Genomic DNA, 22,088 nt, shown 5'->3' on the forward strand with positions numbered 1-22,088 from the left:
AGTTGCTAGTAAAGTTTATAGTCAATATAGGGTCCTTAAGGTCTAAACTTCACATACCCATCTCCTCATCCACGAGTTTCCTGTGTCTCATCCCGTGGCTTTCCCACATTCCTCCCCTCCTCATTCTCCTCTTCACAGACTAACACCTGTGTCCTCTCTCTCCATCAGACTGCGAGTGCAACGGTCACTCAAATCGCTGCAGTTATATTGATTTCATCAACATTGTGACTTGTGTGAGCTGCAAACACAACACTAGAGGGCAGAACTGTCAGCACTGTCGCCTCGGATACTTCCGGAACGCTTCTGCCGAGCTGGACGATGAAAATGTTTGTATAGGTCAGTCAGATATCGCGCTATAAAAAATCCTTTCATCAAGCAGTGTTTCTGTTTTACGTTGCAGTAAAACCATCAAACAGACATAAAACATGACACGTGTACTAGAAAAGTGTTTTTCAACTACAGTTCTCGCGACCACCTCCCTCCAGGACTTACACAAAAACTGCCAAATTAAACTCTCTTTCATAAAAAGTTTGTTTGACTTCATCAGCTCCGCACAGAACGATCAGCGCGTGACTTCGCATTAGCGCGAGAGCGATGTGAATGCATACGGAGTCTTCTACTATCGCGCGATTGTGATCTCACAGCCCGATCGGTCTGCGCAGCACCGATGCATTTGAACAAACCTGTAACAAGCGGATGGCAGCTGGGTCGCAAGGACTGGAGTTGAGAAAAACTGTAACAAAGTACATATTTTTGTATAATAAACACACTTGGGTTAAGAAAAAATAACAAGATAGATTTTCCGAAATCAAGTCTTATCTTGAACAGTTTTGCTCAAGTAAATCGATCTTGATTTGAAGATGTCTCCAACGTTATTTACACTGAAACACAAAACAAGACATTATGATGTTTTCACACCACGCACAGAAATTGTCCTCTCAGGCCAAATGAAATATTTGGAAAGATTGAGAAATCTCTTTCCTCATGTCCATACAATTCAACATTTGGTCTCCTCGCCATATACAGACAATTTCTGTCCATATTACAGTACTACAGAGAATTATGGGTAGGCTAATTGTGGTCCGATTTGTTTAAATACCTTAATGTCATGCAGACCATTCCTCTCATGCATTTAACTGTTTCACTAATGTCAGCCAGGAGATCCTTACCTGTTTTATTCTGCTAAAAAATGTAAAAATGTTGTTTCAGAGGTGAAGCAATTTAGCAGTTTTGCTAAGCATTTACAAAATATAGTACATTTTGATTACATGTTGTGAATCATAAATCCAAGCTTATGTCCCAATTTGCCCACTTAGCCTACTATATGCCCTAAAAGTATGTACTGTTTGTTTTTAATGGGAAGGTATAGACATTTGAGTGCATTAAAAGAGATGAGACATACTAAATCTAATTTCGACTACTATTTAGTAATAACAGTACTGTATGGAAATTGGGATGCAGGGCTAGACTATTAGCTAACCCTTGTTTCTTTCATTAAAACTGCACTGAGATCTGCTGAAAAGGTTTGATAATGATACAGTGACCTCTACTGGAAAACACACATAGCCTAAATCATTGTGATATGACTGACAGCTGTTTAGAGGGAAATATTACAGACCAAACTGTGTGACGGATGAACAACTGTTGTACATTGATCAGAATTGAGCAAAACATCTTACAACTCAGACTGAATTTTATCTAAATGCAAAGGCACACATTTGCATACGACCCTTATGTCTTTCCTTGAGCCAAAATATTGCAACTAAATGAAACACTAGACCTTAAAATATGTTTAATATTAAATGGGTCATATCATACTATTTTTATATAATTTACTTATTTTACTTATGGGGCGGTTTCCCGGACAGGGTTTATGCTCGTCCCAGACTAAGATGCATGTGTGAAAACACCTTGTAATGACATATCTTAAATGTCCTATACAACTAAAGCCTGGATTAATCTAAACCCTGTCCGGGAAACCTTCCTATAGTGTTAGTAACCATTTATGTGCCAAAATAAATCACAAGTTATTCCATAGTATATCATAATTTTACACCCTGCTTCTGCTGAGCCTTTAAGATTTCAATTCATCTTTAAATGTAAAATGAGACGCAATGCAAGTGATGTGGGCACTAGATATTAAAGATGTGTAAAGATGATGTTATGTATTCATCTGACATCACAAAATTGTGAACAAGCTATTTGTTTTTTTATGAGGATGATGTATATTGAGTTCTTAAAGGTACAGTACATTTAATTCGTACATGCTTAGAAAAAAATGCACAAAAGCTGTCACTGGAATGCAGTGGCGGCCAGTAACTTCTTTTTCAAGGGTGCACGATGCAAAGCTCATCAAAACATGTATTTAGCCCGTCGTGGGTGGCTCATCATGTCAAAATATGTGTTCAGTGCGTCATGTTAACCTATGCGCATCATGCGTCATGTCAAAATATGTGCCTGCAGACACTCACGTGTGCTAGATACTCATGTGTAAAAGTTTAGTTTTAAGTTAGTGTCTTGCGAGTATTTTGTGAACGTAAGCGTGTCTTTTATCATAAACCCTTTTAGGCATGTATTTTGAAATCACGCACCGAACACATATTTTGACATGATGAGCCACACACATGACACTCTGAACACATATTTTGAATTTGCGCCCCTTGGAAGAGAAGTCACCGGCTGCCACTGCTGGGACGGTATCTTTCAAAAGGTTTATGTACTTTTTGAAAGGGCATCACTCTAGTGACAATTTTTGTACCTTTGTTTCCGAGAGTGTACCGTATTGTAAAACCAAATCCTCATGATATGACCCCATTAAGAGACGTCATAGTCAAGGTTTAAAATGACATAATCTATGCCATCTATGAATGTTTTCTATACACAGAGTGTAACTGTAACCAGCTGGGCTCCTTGCACGCCCGCTGTAATGACACTGGTTTCTGTCAGTGTCGAGATGGCACCGTGGGACAGAAGTGTGACGACTGTCTATCCGGTTATACCTGGAAGCAAGGCTGCGTGCGTAAGTCACACTTTCTGTACTATAAGCAATGATGACAATAGGCTTAGTCATTAAAGATATATAAACTGTGAATAAAAACATATGGGTGACATTTTACTCATTTTAAACATGAGTAACAATGTTGTACCACACAGAGTTCCTTGTTGTTGCATTACCTTCTGGTTACAGCATTTGTGAATTATAGCTGTTGGTGGGTGGTAAAACACAGTGTGGAAATAATGCACATAATACACACTTAGAAATAAACAGGGGCAGTACCTTTTCATAAAGTACACCTTTGCACATAGAGCGCTTCTATTAGTACCTCAAGGGTACATAGTGGTACCAAATGTATTGTATATATCTGTACCAAAATTGTACATATTAGGACCTTTTTAAAGGGTACTGCCTCAGTGACAGCTAGGGACCATTTTTTGCGGACCCTGTACTAAGTAGAAGGTTGCTGGTTCGAACCTTGCAAGGAATGATAATTGAGCTATCCAATGTGCAACTAGGCAAGACAATTACACCTCAGGTTACTTCATGTGCCAGGTGCAAGTTTGGGTCACTACATTGATACTGTATATATACATTGCTTGTCACTTTATTTTGATATTTACTTTACAGACATGTAAACTGCATAATAAAAACATCCAATTATGTTTAGTTAACAAGTGCTAAATGCAGAAGATTGGATAAATGTTCCTTATATGAATGTAGTGCATATATCAAATAGGTCAGCAGTTTAAGACACAGACTATCAGCAGTTTTAGATACAGTATATGCATCACTGTTTATTTATTTTATTTTTTATGGCACATAAGCTAAATATATTTTTTGGTAATCTCACCTTCAACAAAACCATAATACTAATATAACCACAATTAAAAAAAATTAGATCTACTGTATATATATATATATAAACAAATTATGTAAACTCTTAAGAAAAACTTTTAAAAAATTATAAAAAACTCTTTCATTTTAATATTTTAAAAACCTAAAATCTTCCCAGGATAATATAAAAATATCTATGAATGACATGGGTAAAAATGGTGTTTGATGCGGGTGATTCCTTACTTTTTAATAAATACATATGCGTAAGTCTTTGACTAATTCGACATCTTCTTACTGTATATGCATGCAGGTGTAAATACAGTAATGCCTAAATACTCTTATGCACTTTGTAAAGTCAAAGCAAGATCCCATGATGCAAAGTTTCCATCTGTCCATACTCTATTATCACACTGACAGGCACTCTTATGTCTTTATAAGTTAGACGTGCTGACGCTCGAGTCATTACCATGTCGATCGATGTATATACACCGGATAATGTCTGAACAAAGGCATCAGATTTCATCACTTAAATACTGACAGTGCAAAAACCGTTCCTAAAGACTGGACTTTAAAACAGTATTAACAAAGTGAACAAAACCAAAGTCACACCCTTTCAGATATGTACCATCATCACTGATAAGAATCGTCTGTTTGGCCTGTTTTTGCTTTCTTCAAATCATGAAGTCATCTTTTTATTTAGAAATTCTAGGTTAGCAAGAATAGCATTTTTGAGACTAAGCATGTATAGATATCAATACAATCGGACATAGGCTTATATACAGATATGTCCGATTTAGCTGTATATGAGAACTATATACACATTTACTGTAGGGCTGCAAAACGATTAATCACGACTAATCGTTTGCAGAATAAAAGTTTTTGCTTACATCATATATATGTGCGTATACTGTGTGTAATAATTATGTACACTCTTAAAATGAATGTGTTAAAATAACATTTAATGTGTTTACTTAACACATCTCTGTTTTTTATTTTTAGAACAACACACTTTAGTTTGTTTTAACACATCTTGTGTTGTCCCTGTTATTTATTTGGACACAGAATCAACACAAAATGACACGTGTTAAATAGGATAACACAAAACAATATGTTAAAATTAACACAACCTTTCTTAGAGTGTATATATGAATACACAGACATGCATGTACAATTGTAAGAGAAAATATTTATATTAAATATATATATATATATATATATATATATATATATATATATATATATATAAATTGTATATAAATATAAAAATTATTGCTGGGCAAAGATTAATGGTGATTTATCGCATACAAAATAAAAGTAATTTTTTGCATAACATATGAGTAGTTTGTGCTGTGTATAACTATTATGTATATATAAATACACACACATTCATGTATGTATTTAAGAAACATTTAGATGTGTATATATATTTATTTATATTTGTATATATTCTATATTATATATAAATAAAAGAGGATATATAAATAAAACATTTCTTAAATGTATATATATATGTATGTGTGTGTGTTTAAATATACATAATATTTACACACATAAGAAACTCACATATTATGCAAAAAATTACTTTTATTTTGTATGAGATTAATCAAGATTAATCTATGCCCAGCCCTAATCTATTTATATTGTTATATATTCTATATTACATATAAAAAATTGGATATATAAATAAAAATGTTCTGAAATATATATATGTATGTGTCTGTGTTTAAATATACATAATAATTACACACAGCACAGACACATATATCATGCAAAAATTCACTTTTATTTTGTATGCAATTAATCGCGATTACTCTTTGCCCAGCAAAAAAAAAAAATTGATATACACATGCAAATATTTCTTAAATATATACTTGCATTTGTGTGTATTTATTTTACACAGTACACACACTCTAAAAAATGCTGGGTTGTTTTTAACCCAGGGCTGGGTCACTATTGGACAGAACACACTGCCGGGTTAAAATTACCCAACTGCTGGGTTGTTTTAACCCAATTGCTGGGTTATTGTCAATCAACCATGTTGAAACAACCCAGCAGTTGGGTTAAAATAACCCAGCAGTTGGGTCATTTTAACCCGGCAGTGTGTTCTGTCCAATAGTGACCCAGCCCTGGGTTAAAAACAACCCAGCATTTTTTAGAGTGCATATATAATGTAAACAAAAACATTTTGTTCTGCAAACGATTAGTTGCAATTAATCGCTTTGCAGCTTTAATTTACTGCACTTTCTTATAATAGTAGTAGTTTACCAAAATATGACGATTCTCTTATCCTGATGCCATCCTAGATGTATATGACTTCCTTTCTTTAGTTTACCCAACTGTTTTATTTTAAAGTACCATCATCTTCCTTTATGAGCGTCAGTAATGAAAAGCTTCAATAACCACATTGCACTTCATTAATGTAATCCAAATGAGTTGATCGGGTTAATATACTTTATGTCTCCTGAATCAAAACAATATATTTGCGAGAAAAAACTATTTAGGGAATATTTAGGGAATGATACAATTCATATTTGGGAGAATTATTGAATATGTAATTGAATATAACAGTCCAATTATTATAGAAATTATATATATATATGTTCCTGTTTTTATATATTTTCCTACACTGTCAGAAAAATGGTCAAAAATGGTCCCAAGCTATCACTAGGGAGCTACCCTTTCAAAAAGTACCCTTTCGCTCCTAAAGACCTTATATTGGTACTAATACTGGTACCAAACATATACATATCTGTACCTAAATAGTTCATATTAAGACCTTTTTAAAGGCTATTGCCCCAGCTAGAGACCATTTTTTTCTGAAAGTGTAATCTTTAAACTGTTTTGTCTTTACAAATGTATTTTTCCATAAAACTGCTTTGCAACAATGCACGAGTATGAAGACTGCTATAGAAACATATTTTAATTGAATCGTCCTCTGCTCTCCTCCTTTAGCAAACGTGTGTGACGACGAGTTTCTCCTGTGTCAGAACGGCGGCTCCTGCATCCAGAACCAGAAGTGTGTGTGTCCGCCCAACTTTAAGGGTGTCTTGTGCGAGCAGCCGCGCTGTCAGGGCGAGAAAGGGTGCGATGGTGCATCGACCTGCTACCTCAGCACCCTGACGCTGATGCTCTGCCTTCTAGCCAACAGCCTGCTTAAAGCCAGCGCCTAGAAACCCATCCTAGTCCTGATATCGATCCTAATCTACGCAGGCCAAAGGGCTGAACCCTGCGAATAGAGAGAAAGAGAGAGAGGCCTGAATCCCGTACAGACCAGGCCTCGCAGTGTTGAAACTTGGAAAGGTCTTCTTGGAGAGGTCAAAACGCCTTCACTGGATGAGTGTCTATGTGCTCATCACCTCGCATCACTGATCGCCTGAACTTTTATACCAAATAAACAAGGAATCACGTTCAGTTTCAACTCATTCTACATGAACTCAAAAGGACAGATATATACAGTAGATGAGGTTACGTTTCTGTTGCATTTTTTCACTTTTCTGTAGTTTTGACGCTCACCGAGATACAAGCACTGCACTTAGCCAGCTTGTTTTATTAATGAACAATGGTCGATATCATTACTTATGCCAAGTTAATATTCATCTCTCCAAGACTCGTTTTTTACATTTAACTTTCATTGCTGCATTTTTTTTTTCTTGAATTTTATTGTCAAATGCCATTGAGGTTATTGAAAGTAGATGAAACGATAGCTGTTGTGTGAGATTACATTATGCTGGAATGTAGAGAAAGGCAAGTTTTTAATAGTTACATTAAACAAATATATATAAATTTATCTATCTATCTAAAAGGAAATATGAATTATTGTACATTATAATTATTATTTAAATATTTTTTGTAGAAATTGTTATTTTTGTTCCAAGTAAATGTTACCATTGTAAAGACATTGCAGCTTTTATTGCAGTGTATATGGTAGTCATACCACGGTAAAATTATATTTGATGATACAGCATCTCCATTCATGCCATAAATAAAGCATAAACAAATACATGACATGCACAGCTTAAGATCTATGTAACCACATGCCATCTTGATACTGGCATGTGTTTATCTGTACATCTTTTTCATTTACTGAAGCAAACTTTTGGGATTGCTTATTTAAGGGATAGTTTACCCAAAAATGAAAATTCTGCCATCATTTAGTAACCATTGATGTCCATAGTAGGAAAAACAAATACGATGGAATTCAATGGGTACCGTCAACTGTGTGCATAGTTACCATCATTTATCAAAATATCTTCTTTTGTGTTCATTAAAATAAAAATCTCATACAGGTTTAGAACAACATGGGGATGAGAAAATTATGACAGAATTTTCATTTTTGGGTGAACTATCCCTTAACACACTCCTATAATGATGACAGTATTGATAATATGTGTATTTCTAAAGCACAATGTCCCACAAACGCAAAACAACATCTTTCTTAGGAGAAAAGGCACTGGTTATTCAGGTGACTCACTTTAAAGTTAACACACATCACATATCATAAGCAATCGGGTTAATTTTCCAATAATTGCTATTTTTTTCTCTTGTGTGAGTCTCAGAGAATGCCAAAATCTTAGCGGCTCATGAGCTTTTTGATGCATTTCATATTTCCACTTGCTTTACATTCATAATGAGCCAGGGTAAATACAATACTATGAATAAATATTAGCCTATAAACAAATAAAACCTGACAATCAGAAAGCATATCAGAGCCGAGTGAATTGTCTTTCTTTAGACTTGGTCTTATATGCATACTGCTGGCATTGTAAAAGCAATCGATGCATTTGTTTAGTGCATTGCATTTCACGGACGCTACAGTCTCTTCAGCTAATATCAGTAAGTAAATATGAGATCATGTCCACTGAAGCGCACAGTTCAATGTGCTGAGCCATTTGCATTGCTTCCACCTGCACTTACAGTAAATAAAGAAATAAATGAATCCACATATCTTGAGTCAGCACTGTTTATGCCAGGTAGAGACTTTTGCGCTCTGGAAACAAAATAAATCAAACAGCAAGCATGTCTTAAATACAAACTACCCACAGAAATAGCCTGTATGCTTATTTAAGAATAAACACATAAGCTTAATAAAAGAAAATACTAATTTAACAATGTAAGTCTTTAAGCAGTGTAAGCTTACATGAAGGTGTAAAAAGTTACTTTTAATTTATTGTTAATATTTTTAATACTTTCATAACAAATCCTGTAATTTTGGAATACATAGCGTATATACATCATGCCAAAAAATATATTTCAAATATTTACAAATTTATGTGCTGTTACCAGTTTCTGTCATTTAAAGTGAGACAAACCAACACCACAAAACTTCTCAAATTCATCAAATGGATTTTTTATACTTACATGTTTGTGTTATTAAATTCCCTCCGATTATGATGTCACTTCCTGGAGGATGACGTGATTAAGGCCTTCCTGTTTTATTTAAAAGTATTTGTTAAAGACTGTCAGGATGGTAAAAACCTTAAACACTTAAAACCTTTTTGTTAAGACTTTAAATCAAGGAAAAATAGGAGATACACGCAATAGCAAATTTATCAGTCATTTAAAAGTTTAATATTCATAAAATTAATTATTTGTCAAAAATAAAACGAATCTTATAAGATCTTTAAGGGTGGTTATTAACTTGGATTAAACTTTTATGACATATATTAAGATGATTTAGGTTAAACTGATTTAATCATCTAAATGTTATCCAATCTCACCCTATATTATACAATATGATAGACTCTCTCAGGTGGTTTTATTTTTTATTATTAAAAATACAGTACCTGAAAATACAGTAACAAAAAACTGTAACATCATAAACAGTAATTTAATATTAATAAAAAATAAAAATAAACCGCCCTCAGGTGTTTTTCTTTAAGGAAAGATCTGACGTCATAAACCAGCGACTACACATTTCCCATTACGTCACACGGATAATTCAGCCGGTGAAAACTAAACTCACGTGGGTTATGTAAATACGGCAGGTTAACTACCACCACGTCCTTCTTTAGCTGCAAACACTTTATTTAGATACAGTTACTAACTATTTATTAAAAGTGAACAATGCATCGTGTTTATCGCTCGAGGTGGCTTTTATCCGGGGTGTCCTTGACAGTTGGCATCGGTGCGGGTGCCGCTTTGACACGAACTGGCGATCGCCATAATAAAGCTCAAGACACGAGCAACGGACTTCTTGACCGTTTACCGATCATCCCGATACCTAGCGTGGATGCGGCAACAGAAATCACTCCCTATCAACCGGGACAAATCGCTGTGAATAAATCCACAGCTGCCATGAAGTACGGTTTCCCTTCACTGTCCAACATCAAGTCCAGAGAGTCTTACGTGACCTCCTATGACCCCAGAAACAGGACCGCGGCGTGGGTCATCGAGCAGCTCAACGGTGAGACTTTAACCGGGACGTCGGACAGGAAGTTCTGCGAGTTTAAGGAAGACGATTCTGTACATGTTTACCACAGGGCGAGCAATGCGGATTATAAAGGCAGTGGGTTTGACAGGGGTCACCTAGCTGCAGCTGCCAATCACAAGTGGAGTCAGAAAGCCATGGATGATACATTTTACCTGAGCAATGTGTCACCACAGGTGAGTGCGACCTGACAGCTGAAAATATAACTTAGTAACGTTAGTATTACTTGTACGCATTTTAAGTCTATTTACATGAATCTGTGCATTGCATGGTAATTTAATCCACGCGACTTGCATTGTTAGTTCTAGGCTTTGCTAGTTGTTAAAAAGTAATAAAAGTAGAAAAGTTTGTTGCGTTGGCCGGGAATCGAACCCGGGTCAACTGCTTGGAAGGCAGCTATGCTCACCACTATACCACCAACGCTGTGATAGTTCTCTTTTCGGGGTTTTTAGGCAGGAGTAAGCATAGGCGGAGTTTGGAGGAAAAATCAGAGCCAGTAATGATTTTGTCTGAGCTAGTGCAGAATTATATGAATTCATATTTGCATAAACGTAATATTTTAATGGACAGACTGAGTAAGTTAATGCTAAAATGGTTTAATTAATTAAAACTATATTTAAACCACTTTCCCTCGCTAATTTCAAAGTATTGCAGTACCCTTATTTGCCGGTAGGTGCCGCCAAGCACAAACGCAAAACTCCGCCTATGGGAGTAGGGATGATCAACTAGCTTTACTCAATCCAAGCAATTTCCAGCAGTCATAATAATGTACATTTATTTGTTGTTTTCAAGTTGAAAATCTTACAACCACGAGGACATTATATATGTATGCATATTTTCATTGGTAAAAAATTATTATTGTTGTGCTTGTGCACATCTTTGCCCACAGAATCCTCATCTAAACCAGAATGCATGGAATAACCTGGAGAAATATTGTCGCTCTCTCACCAAGCATTATCATAATGTATTTGTCTGCACTGGACCACTTTACTTACCCCGGTAAGTGTCTGAAAATGCACTAAAAAATGCATTCTGTATCTGGTTAATGCAAAAAACTATAAACAACTTCTTGCATTTTAGATATTTGAGTTAACTTGGTAATGCACTGCAAGTCGCTTGGATCTCTAAATGTAACCATCACACTTTTATTGGAAACAAACCATCAGGCTGTGTTAAATCATGATTTTAATTATATAATTGTGTACTTCCAAATATATTTCACCCTATGATGTCCAGTGGCTTGAAACAAGACTAGTTAAAAAAAAAAAAAACAACTACTGCTCTACATGTCAAATTAGGCACATATCTAAAACACAGAAAGATGAAAGTGAAGTGCTTTAAAATTAAAATCTAAAAACTTTTTTTCTACCCTGCATCTACAGACAAGAGCCTGATGGGAAAATGTACGTCAAGTATCAAGTTTTGGGAAAGAATCACGTTGCTGTGCCGACTCACTTTTTTAAGATTTTAATTCTCGAAAAGCCAAGAGGAGACGTAGAGCTGCGGTCTTACGTGATGCCCAACATGCCCATAGATGAGAAGATTCCACTGGAACGCTTCCTGGTCCCTATTGAGAGCATTGAGAGGGCATCTGGACTGCTCTTTGTACCCAACATCATGAAGAGAACCCGCAGTCTGAAAGCTATTACTGCAGGACCATGATGAGTTTACAGTAATTGATTGGGTCTAATATTAAAAGTAAAATACCTTGTTTTTTGCAAATGCAAGTCACTGTCACACAATCAGGATAGGAGTATTTTTACACTCTTAAAGGGACAGTAAGTAGGGTTTTAAGTGTTTTATTAATCAAAATCAATGTCTTTATTCATAAATATGTCCTCGTTGGTGTCAAATGACCTCTGCCAATGATCTGACTTTTCTTTGTAAGTTTAGAATTTCTTCTCTTTACTTACATTGAACGGTTAAGTCAAAGGAGGCTTTTATGTCGTTTCGCCATACTGATAAACTATAATAGCAGAGAGGGACAAAAAGCACTAGCCTACCAATGCGTTTCCACAACGTGTTTTCATTCAGAACAGGTGAACCAGCTGAAACGGACAAGGAGATCAGTGATTACACAATGGCTACCGTAGTTGCAACACACATTTGAAAAAGCAAGGCACTAGAGAGGACTATTCGTTTGAATGCAAAATACAATTTTACCACTAGATGGGGGTAAATCCTACTTATTGTCCCTTTAAAAAAGTGCTTAAACGGTCCTTCACATCATTGCCATAGAAGAACCATTTTGGTTCCTCAAAGAACCATCAGTCAAAGGTTCTTAAAATAACTGTTTATTTCATATCTTTTTATAATCTAAAGGATCTTTTGTGAAACAGAAAGGTTCGGCAGATGTTAAAGATTATTTAAGGAACCATTCAGCCAAAAATGGTACACTTCAAAAAAAATTGTGACAAATAGCACTAAAGCTCTTAATCATAGGGGAACCATTTTTAGTGCGATATAGCACCTATAAAGCACATATGAAGAACAATCCGGGGGTGATATAGCACCACTTTACCACCAAATATGGTTCTAAATAGCACAATATGGTGCTGCACAGGTACTACACTGTAAACAATGATATTCAAGAAAAAAATCTTAGTATTTTTGTCTTGTTTTCAGTAAAAATATTTACAAATTCTTAAATTAAGATGCTTTTTCTTGATGAGCAAAACGACCCAAGAAAATAAGTCCAAAGAAAATTTAGACCAAAAATATTAAATTTAAGTGATTTTGTGCATAAAACAAGCAAAAAAATCTGCCAATGGGGTAAGCAAATTTTTCTTGAATTTAGTGTTTAAGAAAAATGTTCAAGATTTTTTTGCTTACCCCACTGGCAGATTTTTTTTTGCTTGTTTTATGCACAAAATACTTACATTTGATATTTTTGGACTAGACATATTTTCTTGGGTCGTTTTGCTCATCAAGATAAAGCATCTTAATTTAAGAATTTTTTGATATTTTTACAGAAAACAAGATAAAAATACTAAGAGTCTTTTTTCTTGAAAATAATTTTTTGCAGTGTAAACATTAAATTCAAGAAAAATTCAAGAAAAATGTGCTTACCCCATTGGCAGATTTGTTTGCTTTTTTTATGCACAAAATCACTGATATTTGATATTTTTGGTCTGAAACTAGACTTATTTTCCTGGGTTGTTTTGCTCATCAAGATAAAGCATCGTAATTTAAGAATTTTTAGATATTTTTCTGAAAACAAGACAAAAATACTAAAAAAAAATTTCTGAAAAATAATTTTTGGAAGTGTATATGGCACATAAAATGGTTCCCCTAGGATTACATCCATTGAACCACTTTTAGTGCTTTTAAGCACCATTTGTTTTTAGGGAGGCATTGTGGATGACCTTTATTTTAAGGAGTGTATGCTGATCAGGACATGTGATAAAACTACTGAGACTGTGATACTGATTGTGTGTGTTATTGGAGACCGTCTGCCATTTCAATGTCTAACAGCTATACTATTTGTTAGAGGAGATAATGTATCCTTTACCAGTGCTATTTTTATGTTTCAGTCAAAATATTTTTATAAATGATGAATTTATGAGTTAAAACTGAACTGACTGTGAATTTTATTTAAACTGTGAAATGTTATTTGTACTGCTGAAATAAAAAACAGCTTTAATCCTTTAGTCATACTGGTATGTTTAAATCTTATCAAGAAAGAGAGTGTACTGTCCACCTTCATATCATTTTATACATCTTTGATTATAAATTTACCTGTACATATTTGTCCCCTGTTTTAAATTCTCTTTTGTAAATAGTTTAAATGTAATAATAATAATAATAAGCCAATATCATAGCACATGTATTTTAAGAATTAATTTAAATACACACCAGTAGCTATAAAGGGGCGGTTTCCCAGACAGGGCTTATCAGAGCCATACATGCAAACACATTTTAAGGTGTAGTGCTCCCCCCCAAAGGGGCACTAATGGGTGTGGTACTAATATAAATATGGTGTGTTCAAGCACTTTATTCCGATATACTAACTATTTATTAAAAGTGAACGATGCATCGTGTTTATCGCTCGAGGTGGCTTTTATCCGGGGTGTCCTTGGCAGTTGGCATCGGTGTTGGTGCCGCTTTGACACGAGCTGGTGACCGCCATAATAAAGCTCAAGACACGAGCAACGGACTTCTTGACCGTATACCGATCATCCCGATACCTAGCGTGGATGCGGCAACAGAAATCACTCAACCGGGACAGATCGCTGTGAATAAATCCACAGCTGTCACGAAGTACGGTCTCCCTTCACTGTCCAACATCAAGTCTAGAGAGTCTTACGTGATCTCGTATGACCCCAGAAACAGGACCGCGGCGTGGGTCATCGAGCAGCTCAACGCGGAGACTTTAACCGGGACGTCGGACCGAACGTTAAGCGAGTTCAAGGAAGACGATTCGGTACATGTTTACCACAGGTCGAGCAATGAGGATTATAAAGGCAGTGGGTTTGACAGGGGTCACCTAGCTGCAGCTGCCAATCACAAGTGGAGTCAGAAAGCCATGGATGATACATTTTACCTGAGCAATGTGTCACCACAGGTGAGTGCGACCTGACAGCTGAATATTTTTCTATTTGTTCGTATCTGAAGTCAATTTACCTTAATCTGTGCATTGCATGGGACTTTAATACACGCGTCTAGCATTTGCTAGTTGTTAACAAGTTGAAAAGTAATAAAAGTAGAAAAGTTGGTTGCGTTGGCCGGGAATCGAACCCGGGTCAACTGCTTGGAAGGCAGCTATGCTCACCACTATACCACCAACGCTGTGATCGTTTCATTTCGGTGTTTTTCAGGAAGAAGTAAGCATAGGCGGAGTTTGGGGGTAAATTCAGAGCTAGTTATGATTTTGAAATATTTTATTTGCATAATCTTAATATTCTAATGGACATACTGAGTAACTTAAGGCTAAAATGGTTTAATTCATTCAAACGTTATTTAAACCACACTCTCGCTAATCTTAAAGTATTGCAGTACCATTGGTTGCCGGTAGATGCCGCCAAGCACAAACGCAAAACTCCGCCTATTGGAGTAGGGTGGATCACGCAGCTTTACTCAATCCAAGCAACTCCCAGCAGTCAGAAAAATTTACATTTATTTGTTGTTTTGAAGTTGTCATTATCTGAAAGTCTTACAACCACGAGTACATTACATATGTATGCATATTTTAAGTGTTAAAAAATATTTTTGTTGTTGTGCACACAGAATCCTCATCTAAACCAGCATGCATGGGTTAACCTGGAGAAATATTGTCGCTCTCTTATCAAGGATCATCATTATCACAATGTATTTGTCTGCACTGGACCACTTTACTTACCACAGTAAGTGTCTGATAATGCACTAAAATATACATGATCTAGTTCATGCAAAAAAACTATAAACAAGACACAGGAAGATGAAGGTGAAGTGCTTTAAAAGTAAAATCTAAATCTTTTTTCCTACCCTGCATCTACAGACAGGAGCCTGATGGGAAAATGTACGTCAAGTATCAAGTTTTGGGACAGAATCACGTTGCTGTGCCGACTCACTTTTTTAAGGTTTTGATTTTGGAAAAGCCAGGAGACGACGTAGAGCTGCGGTCTTACGTGATGGCCAACATGCCCATAGATGAGAAGATTCCACTGGAACGCTTCCTGGTCCCTATTGAGAGCATTGAGAGGGCATCTGGACTGCTCTTTGTACCCAACATCATGAAGAGAACCAGCAGTCTGAAAGCTATTACTGCAGGACCATGATGAGTTTACACTAATTCATTGGGTCTAATATTAAAAGTAAAATACCTTGTTTTTTGCAAATGCAAGTCACTGTCACACATTCAGGATAGGAGTATTTTTACACTCTTAAAAAAATAAAGGTGCTTAAATGGTCCTTCACATAATTGCCATAAAAGAACCATTTTGGTTCCTCAAAGAACCATCAGTCAAAAGTTCCTAAAATAACTATTTTTTTCATATCTTTTTATAATTGTGAAACAGAAAGGTTCTTCAGATGTTAAAGAGGAGCGATAGAGGAGATAATGTATCATTTACCCGTGCTATTTTTTTTAGGTTTCAGTCAAAAGATTTTTTTAAATGATGAATTTATGAATTAAAACTAAACTGACTGTGAAATTTTGTTTGTACTGTTGAAATAAAAAAAAGCTTTAATCCTTTAGTCATATTGTTTGTTACCTACTGGTGAAATTAACTCGATTAATCTAGAATGAGATTGTACTGTCCAGCTTTATATCATTTATACATGTTTGATTATAAATATTACTTGTACATATTTGTCCCCTAATCTGTTTTCAATCCATGTATTTTGAGGAGAATACATTTAAGCGCACATTCAGTATAAAGGGGCAGTTTCTCGGACAAGGCTTATCAGGGTTGTGCGGACATTTTGAGGGGCAATGGCCCAAACCAAAAACAAGGGGGCACCGGGCAACACAAGTTTGTTACTAATATAAATGTTAGAGATTTTGAAAGCACATTATTCTGATATTGTAAAATCCTGGGGAAATAACTAAAATGTGCATTTTACCTAAAATATTATGATTTTTTTAAATGGTAAAAAATGTGCTTTATATTTACAGAGGGGGCAGATAATTTTTTTTTGTGTGTGTTCTGTGTTTTTTTATAATGTTTTAAATTATATAGTTTAAATGTGGTGTTATAATAACATACCGGACACTTTGCCTAATAGAGTTCGTATTCTTGCATTTTTATAGATTTATGGGGTGGTTTCGCAGACAGGCTTAAGGTTAATCCAGGACTAGGCCTTATTTATATTAGGACATATAAGAAGATTTTACAAACAAACCACCAAAAACACTACAGGTGTGCATCTTGAGACAAAACAACGACACTGATATATGTTAAAATTAAACAGAACAGGGTGTTTTTAAATTAAAAATGCATTTTAGTAGGATAAGCCCTGTCTGGGTAACCGCCCCATGACAGATTTGGTGGAATGGCCCTTTTAATTCCTATTCAATTCTTAACCATGCAATGGATTTGTTACGAATACCCGCTCCAAATCTCCAGATTCAATATTAGTCAGTATGCTTTGTTAGAAATGTCAGTATGCAACAATAATCTAAATCTTTGTGTTTTAAAGAAATAAACATTCATGCAAGCTCTTGTGTGACTCCTGTCAGCATTTTGAAACAATGCACATGACATCTAAAGTTTGCATATGGTATTTAGAGAATTACTGATGTATTTTGGTATGTTTACCACTGGAGTAAACTATATTCATCAAGCCTTAGTTTCTTTTTTAAGGACATTGGAAAATCTTTTATGTTGTTTTTTAAAGTCTGACAGCTATTTAAGTTTTATTTAATCATAATTTTCTATTTGTTTATTTTTTTACTTACTGGTTAAATTAACACTATCAAGAAAGAGTACTATCCCGATTAACATTTTTCCATTTATACATCTTTGATCAATCGTTTTAAAAATATTTCAAATCCTAAAAATACATAAGCCAATATCATAGCCCATGTATTTTGAGGAGAATGCATCAACACATTCAATATAAAGAGTTAGAAAGACTGGATGTTTTAAAGCATGAATTTCCAAAAGTGCAGTGCAGTGCAATGATACCTGAACAACACCAGAGGGCAGTATGATATAATTGCAGGTTTGCATCCTACTTGTCTTTATCCACAGATTCTTTAACTATTCACCGCCAACGTTTTTAAAAAAAAGTTGCCAGCCAGCGCCAGCGTTTTTCATGATTTTCACCAAAGTTTAATGCCTTCCAGAAAATGTTCTTCTTTAAATATATAAACATACAATATACCAAATGAAAGAACAGACCCTCTGCTTTCAAACAAAAAAAAACCGTTTCATCCTACCTTTAGTGGTTCTTTTGCAATCAGCTTTTGAATATGGGTAGGTTTTTGCAAAAACACCATATTTTGCGCAAAAAGCAGAGATAATTCCATTTTTATGACGGACTTTTCATAGAGATCCCATTCAGAGCGATCTTTAAAACAGACACGGACATGCAGCCGCTTGCCATAGGGCAATACTTCCGATTTTAAAAAATTGCGGAAGGGCGCCACCTGGTGGATAATAACGGTATTGCGGAAAGACGGAAAATCTCGTCATTGGCGGGGAAGCGTTTTCTCTTAATTGACGAGATATCTCGTCAATGGCGGGGAAAGAGTTAAAAAAGCATTAGTAATAATAATAACACTCATGGACAAATATTTAGCTTTTATTTTCAATGGCACTCATTTAAGTGCTCTCATCTTGACAATGGCATTCTACATGGATATATACATTCTGTCCATAGCATTTACTTTAACTTTACACAAATGAAACAATATATCTTTATTCAACAACATTATTTTTCTCGGACTGTACAGTAAACTAACAAATAAAGTCAGAAACTTGAAATAGCTAAATAAAACTTTCATAATTCTAGGCAATTGTACATAAATGCACAGAACGTTTTCTTAAACACAAACGATTCCTCATATATCAGTGTTTCTTTTGTTCACATATGTACATGTGGAGAACCTGGCGATGCAAATCTAAAACAAACATAGGTATGTACAAAAAATGCTGAAGAAAGGTAGAAAACAAGGTGGATAATATTTTTTATAATCATGCCAATCAGGATTTTTTTTCCAAAACCAATGTTACTAAACAGCAGCCCTTTAACTTCTAACATGACGAAAAGTATTTTTGTTAGCGTTTTAATGTGCAGTCAGTGCTATTGCCTTCAAACAGCTCATGTGATGATTATTTCAGATTTAAATGTCATTTTTATTGGTCTTAATATGAAATTTGTAACTTCTGTACCACTAGTATTAATAAAAAAATAAAAAATAATTAAACCGATGTGTCCCAAACCCTTTCATTGTTCGACTTGGCATTTTAAGATGCGAGACAAGTATTTTAATATTATAAATTTAATAAGACCCCATCAATGTTGGATACATCCAGTTTTAAAAAGTCAACAAGTATTCGTAATCTTGGGGTTGTGACAGCATATACAGTTAAATAAATTAATGACTTGAACATAATTTAATACATAAATAAAAAACAATAATTTCAAACAACCGAAAAATTTACAAAATAAAAAAATTAGTTAAAATATTCTGGCAATGTTTGATATGTAATTTAGTTAAATACACAGACGTAACTCTGTATGCTCTTATCCCTTTCAAAAATTAACCATGGTTTTACTACAGTTAAAATAAACATATACTGCAAAAAATGATTTTCAAGAAAAAAAAACCTTAGTATTTTTGTCTTGTTTTCAGTAAAAATATATAAAAATTCTTAAATTAAGATGCTTTTTCTTGATGAGCAAAACGACCCAAGAAAATAAGTCTAGTTTTTGACCAAAAATATCAAATTTGAAAAAGTGATTTTGTGCATAAAACAAGCAAAAAATCTGCCAATCGGATAAGCAAATTTTTCTTGAATTAACTGTTTAAGAAAAATGTTCAAGATTTTCTTGCTTACCCCATTGGCAGATTCTTTGCTTGTTTTATGCACAAAATTACTTTAATTTGATATTTTTAGTCAAAAACTAGACTTATTTTCTTGGGTCGTTTTGCGCATCAAGAAAAAGCATCTTAATTGAAGAATTTTTTGATATTTATACTGAAAACAAGACAAAATACTAAGAATTTTTTTCTTGAAAATATTTTTTTGCATATATATTTAAACTATGGTAACCACAAAATAACCAACAATCTGAAGGCATGTCGTGTTATAATTACAAAATATTTGAATAATTTATTTGTGTTCATGGACACCATTTTCCACTTTTTTCCTTGCCATTAAGCACAAATGTCTTTTTTGTGTTACTTAGCACGAATTTCTAAATATACTAGTCAACATTTGAAGTGGATCAAAAATGTTTGTCAAAGTCGTCCTACGACAAGAATGGGTATTAGGTATTGGTTTATGTAAATTTTTATTAAAGGTTTTGATCCACTTCGAATGTTGACTAGTGTAGTTTATCTTGTCCATGGCACGACGTTTTTTTAGTAATTTTATGTATTGTTTTTTCATAGTTTTTTCATATTTTTTAAATCATTGTCGCTTTGGTTTCTACAATTTGTTCTTCCGATTTTAAAACTGTTTTCGCTTGGGGTTTGAGTTAGGATGTCTGAAAAGTCGTTCTAACCCAAATCGACAATGGTAAAAAAAATAGGTAAAACAATGAGAAAACAATACATAAAATTACACAAAAAAGAAAGTCATGCCATGGACACGAAAAACTATTTATAGAAATTCGTTCAGAGACATTCGAACAAATTAATCAAATATTTTGTGACTATAACACGACTTGCCTCGAGATTAGGTTGAAATAAAAATGGATTTGCTACAAAAACAAATGTTAAACCATGCTTACTGTGGTAAAACCATAGTTTTGCCAATTGTTATCAATACACCAAAACATGGTTAATTTTCTTAAAATGAATTTTACCCTAAAAAACTAATAAATAATCACTGTTATTGACTCTCCACAAACCTGACTGAAGTTCAAATGAAGCTACAACTCCTTCGTAGGGTCTATTGCCATGTCGCACAGGTTTTAAGTGCCCTATAGACGCCAACTGCATTAGAAGAGCACAAGCACAACAGTTTATATCCAATGCGATTCACTGTCTGCTCACTTTAAAACACCTTGTTCATCTAAGTAGAAGTGCTTACATTGTACTTGTTGCTCTGAACAGCCTTTAGAACAAATCCACAGAAGCAGGTTTTGGTTAAAGGATCCAATCTAATGCTATAGAAAGTGCATCAAGTGGAAAAATGACAGACACCGATCGTACTGTAGTCATATAATGTTTCGATACGGAGAGTAATACTGACCACGCATATACAGTACAGCAAGCGGCGCAATGACGTTTCTATACGCATCTTAGCACGTAAGGTTTGCGTGAGGGCGTGTGATCACCTACGCCCATCTAAAAGCAGCACCTGAAATTACGATCAGAGCTTACGTTAAATTCCTCTGGAACAGTACAGCAGACTTCAGCACAGGAAATATACACCGTACTTGAAAAAAACGTCTCTTTTCGGTGAAAAGCCGATAAAAAATGAACTTTGTACTACAATGAGGCGCATCGCCTCTATAGACTAAAACGTTATGCACGAGGTATGCAACAAAATGTAAAATGTACTTCCCTCTTTAACTTATTTAAAAAAAGCGTTCATGCCGCTGTTGTCACAAGAGGAAATGAATTCGGTAAGAAATGTTTACATGAAATGTACAAATGTATAAAAAAATGAATAATTACACGCATGATCATTTTCAGCATGCCAACTATAAAAGAAAGTAAAGCCCAGGGGCGTATATATGCACATATGTTCAAATCTATATACTGTATGATGAGACTTTGACGTTCAGATGCTTTCTTGTGACAAGGGCTATGAATGAACGAGGGATATCTTTACGTGGCTAAAATAACTCACAACTGTCTTTATATAGAGTGAAAGATTCAATTTAAAATATCCTGTTGGATTCATTCTTAAAGGAGATTTATATGTTTAACACGACTCTTAATTTAAACCCATAGGAGTGCCGTTTTTTGTATTGTCATGTTATAAGTATTACCCATAGCCCTTGTCCTTCGCTAAGCCTGTCGGCCCCACGTGTTTGCGTTCACGCTAGCAGTTGCTGCTGTTTCTGAATTCTCCGTTTTCAGTGATCTGCAGTTTAGTTGGGTTGGTGGGAGAGATGCCGTTCCTCGTCTGCATGCTGTAGCGGTCCTTCAGCTGAGACAGAGCGCTCATTAACCGAGCGTTAGCGGCATCCAGAGACGCGATTCTCTTCTCCTGTGGGGAGTGAGTG

At 35.0% G+C, this 22,088-nt stretch overlaps 4 protein-coding genes and 2 non-coding genes across 12 annotated transcripts in view; 3 read left to right on the forward strand and 3 right to left on the reverse strand.

Annotated features, from left to right (window-relative positions):
- The window catches only part of ntng2a (netrin g2a), a 91,282-nt gene extending 82,787 nt beyond the window's left edge, over positions 1 to 8,495 (forward strand). Inside the window, exons 6-8 of the mRNA XM_065248367.1 lie at positions 169 to 336; positions 2,885 to 3,019; positions 6,785 to 8,495. Coding sequence (XP_065104439.1) covers positions 169 to 336; positions 2,885 to 3,019; positions 6,785 to 7,002 — 521 coding nt within the window. The 3' untranslated portion in view covers positions 7,003 to 8,495. The remainder of the gene's footprint in view (positions 1 to 168; positions 337 to 2,884; positions 3,020 to 6,784) is intronic.
- A 1,269-nt stretch (positions 8,496 to 9,764) lies between these two features.
- Positions 9,765 to 13,896, forward strand: endog (endonuclease G). Its single transcript, XM_065248371.2, has 3 exons — positions 9,765 to 10,435; positions 11,149 to 11,258; positions 11,642 to 13,896. Exons 1-3 carry the CDS (start codon positions 9,896 to 9,898, stop codon positions 11,919 to 11,921), a joined length of 930 nt encoding a protein of 309 aa, XP_065104443.1. The 5' UTR covers positions 9,765 to 9,895; the 3' UTR covers positions 11,922 to 13,896.
- On the reverse strand, positions 10,611 to 10,682 carry trnag-ucc (transfer RNA glycine (anticodon UCC)). The gene has a single exon. It is a non-coding gene; the product is annotated as a tRNA-Gly (tRNA).
- A 338-nt stretch (positions 13,897 to 14,234) lies between the features above and the next one.
- LOC135730433 (endonuclease G, mitochondrial-like) lies at positions 14,235 to 16,433 on the forward strand. Its single transcript, XM_065248370.2, has 3 exons — positions 14,235 to 14,823; positions 15,486 to 15,601; positions 15,736 to 16,433. The coding sequence occupies exons 1-3, from the start codon at positions 14,290 to 14,292 to the stop codon at positions 16,013 to 16,015; spliced, it is 930 nt and encodes a 309-aa protein (XP_065104442.1). The 5' UTR covers positions 14,235 to 14,289; the 3' UTR covers positions 16,016 to 16,433.
- Positions 14,976 to 15,047, reverse strand: trnag-ucc (transfer RNA glycine (anticodon UCC)). Its single transcript has one exon. It is a non-coding gene; the product is annotated as a tRNA-Gly (tRNA).
- Positions 16,434 to 19,886: 3,453 nt separating the features above from the next.
- dab2ipa (DAB2 interacting protein a) overlaps positions 19,887 to 22,088 on the reverse strand; it is a 112,765-nt gene continuing 110,563 nt past the window's right edge. For all 7 annotated transcript variants that reach the window (XM_065248374.1, XM_065248373.2, XM_065248372.2 and 4 more), the window contains one exon: positions 19,887 to 22,072. In XM_065248374.1, coding sequence (XP_065104446.1) covers positions 21,905 to 22,072 — 168 coding nt within the window. In that variant the 3' untranslated portion in view covers positions 19,887 to 21,904. The remainder of the gene's footprint in view (positions 22,073 to 22,088) is intronic.

The sequence above is a fragment of the Paramisgurnus dabryanus genome, chromosome 11, assembly GCF_030506205.2.
Source record: "Paramisgurnus dabryanus chromosome 11, PD_genome_1.1, whole genome shotgun sequence".
In the NCBI taxonomy this organism is placed as follows: domain Eukaryota; kingdom Metazoa; phylum Chordata; class Actinopteri; order Cypriniformes; family Cobitidae; genus Paramisgurnus; species Paramisgurnus dabryanus.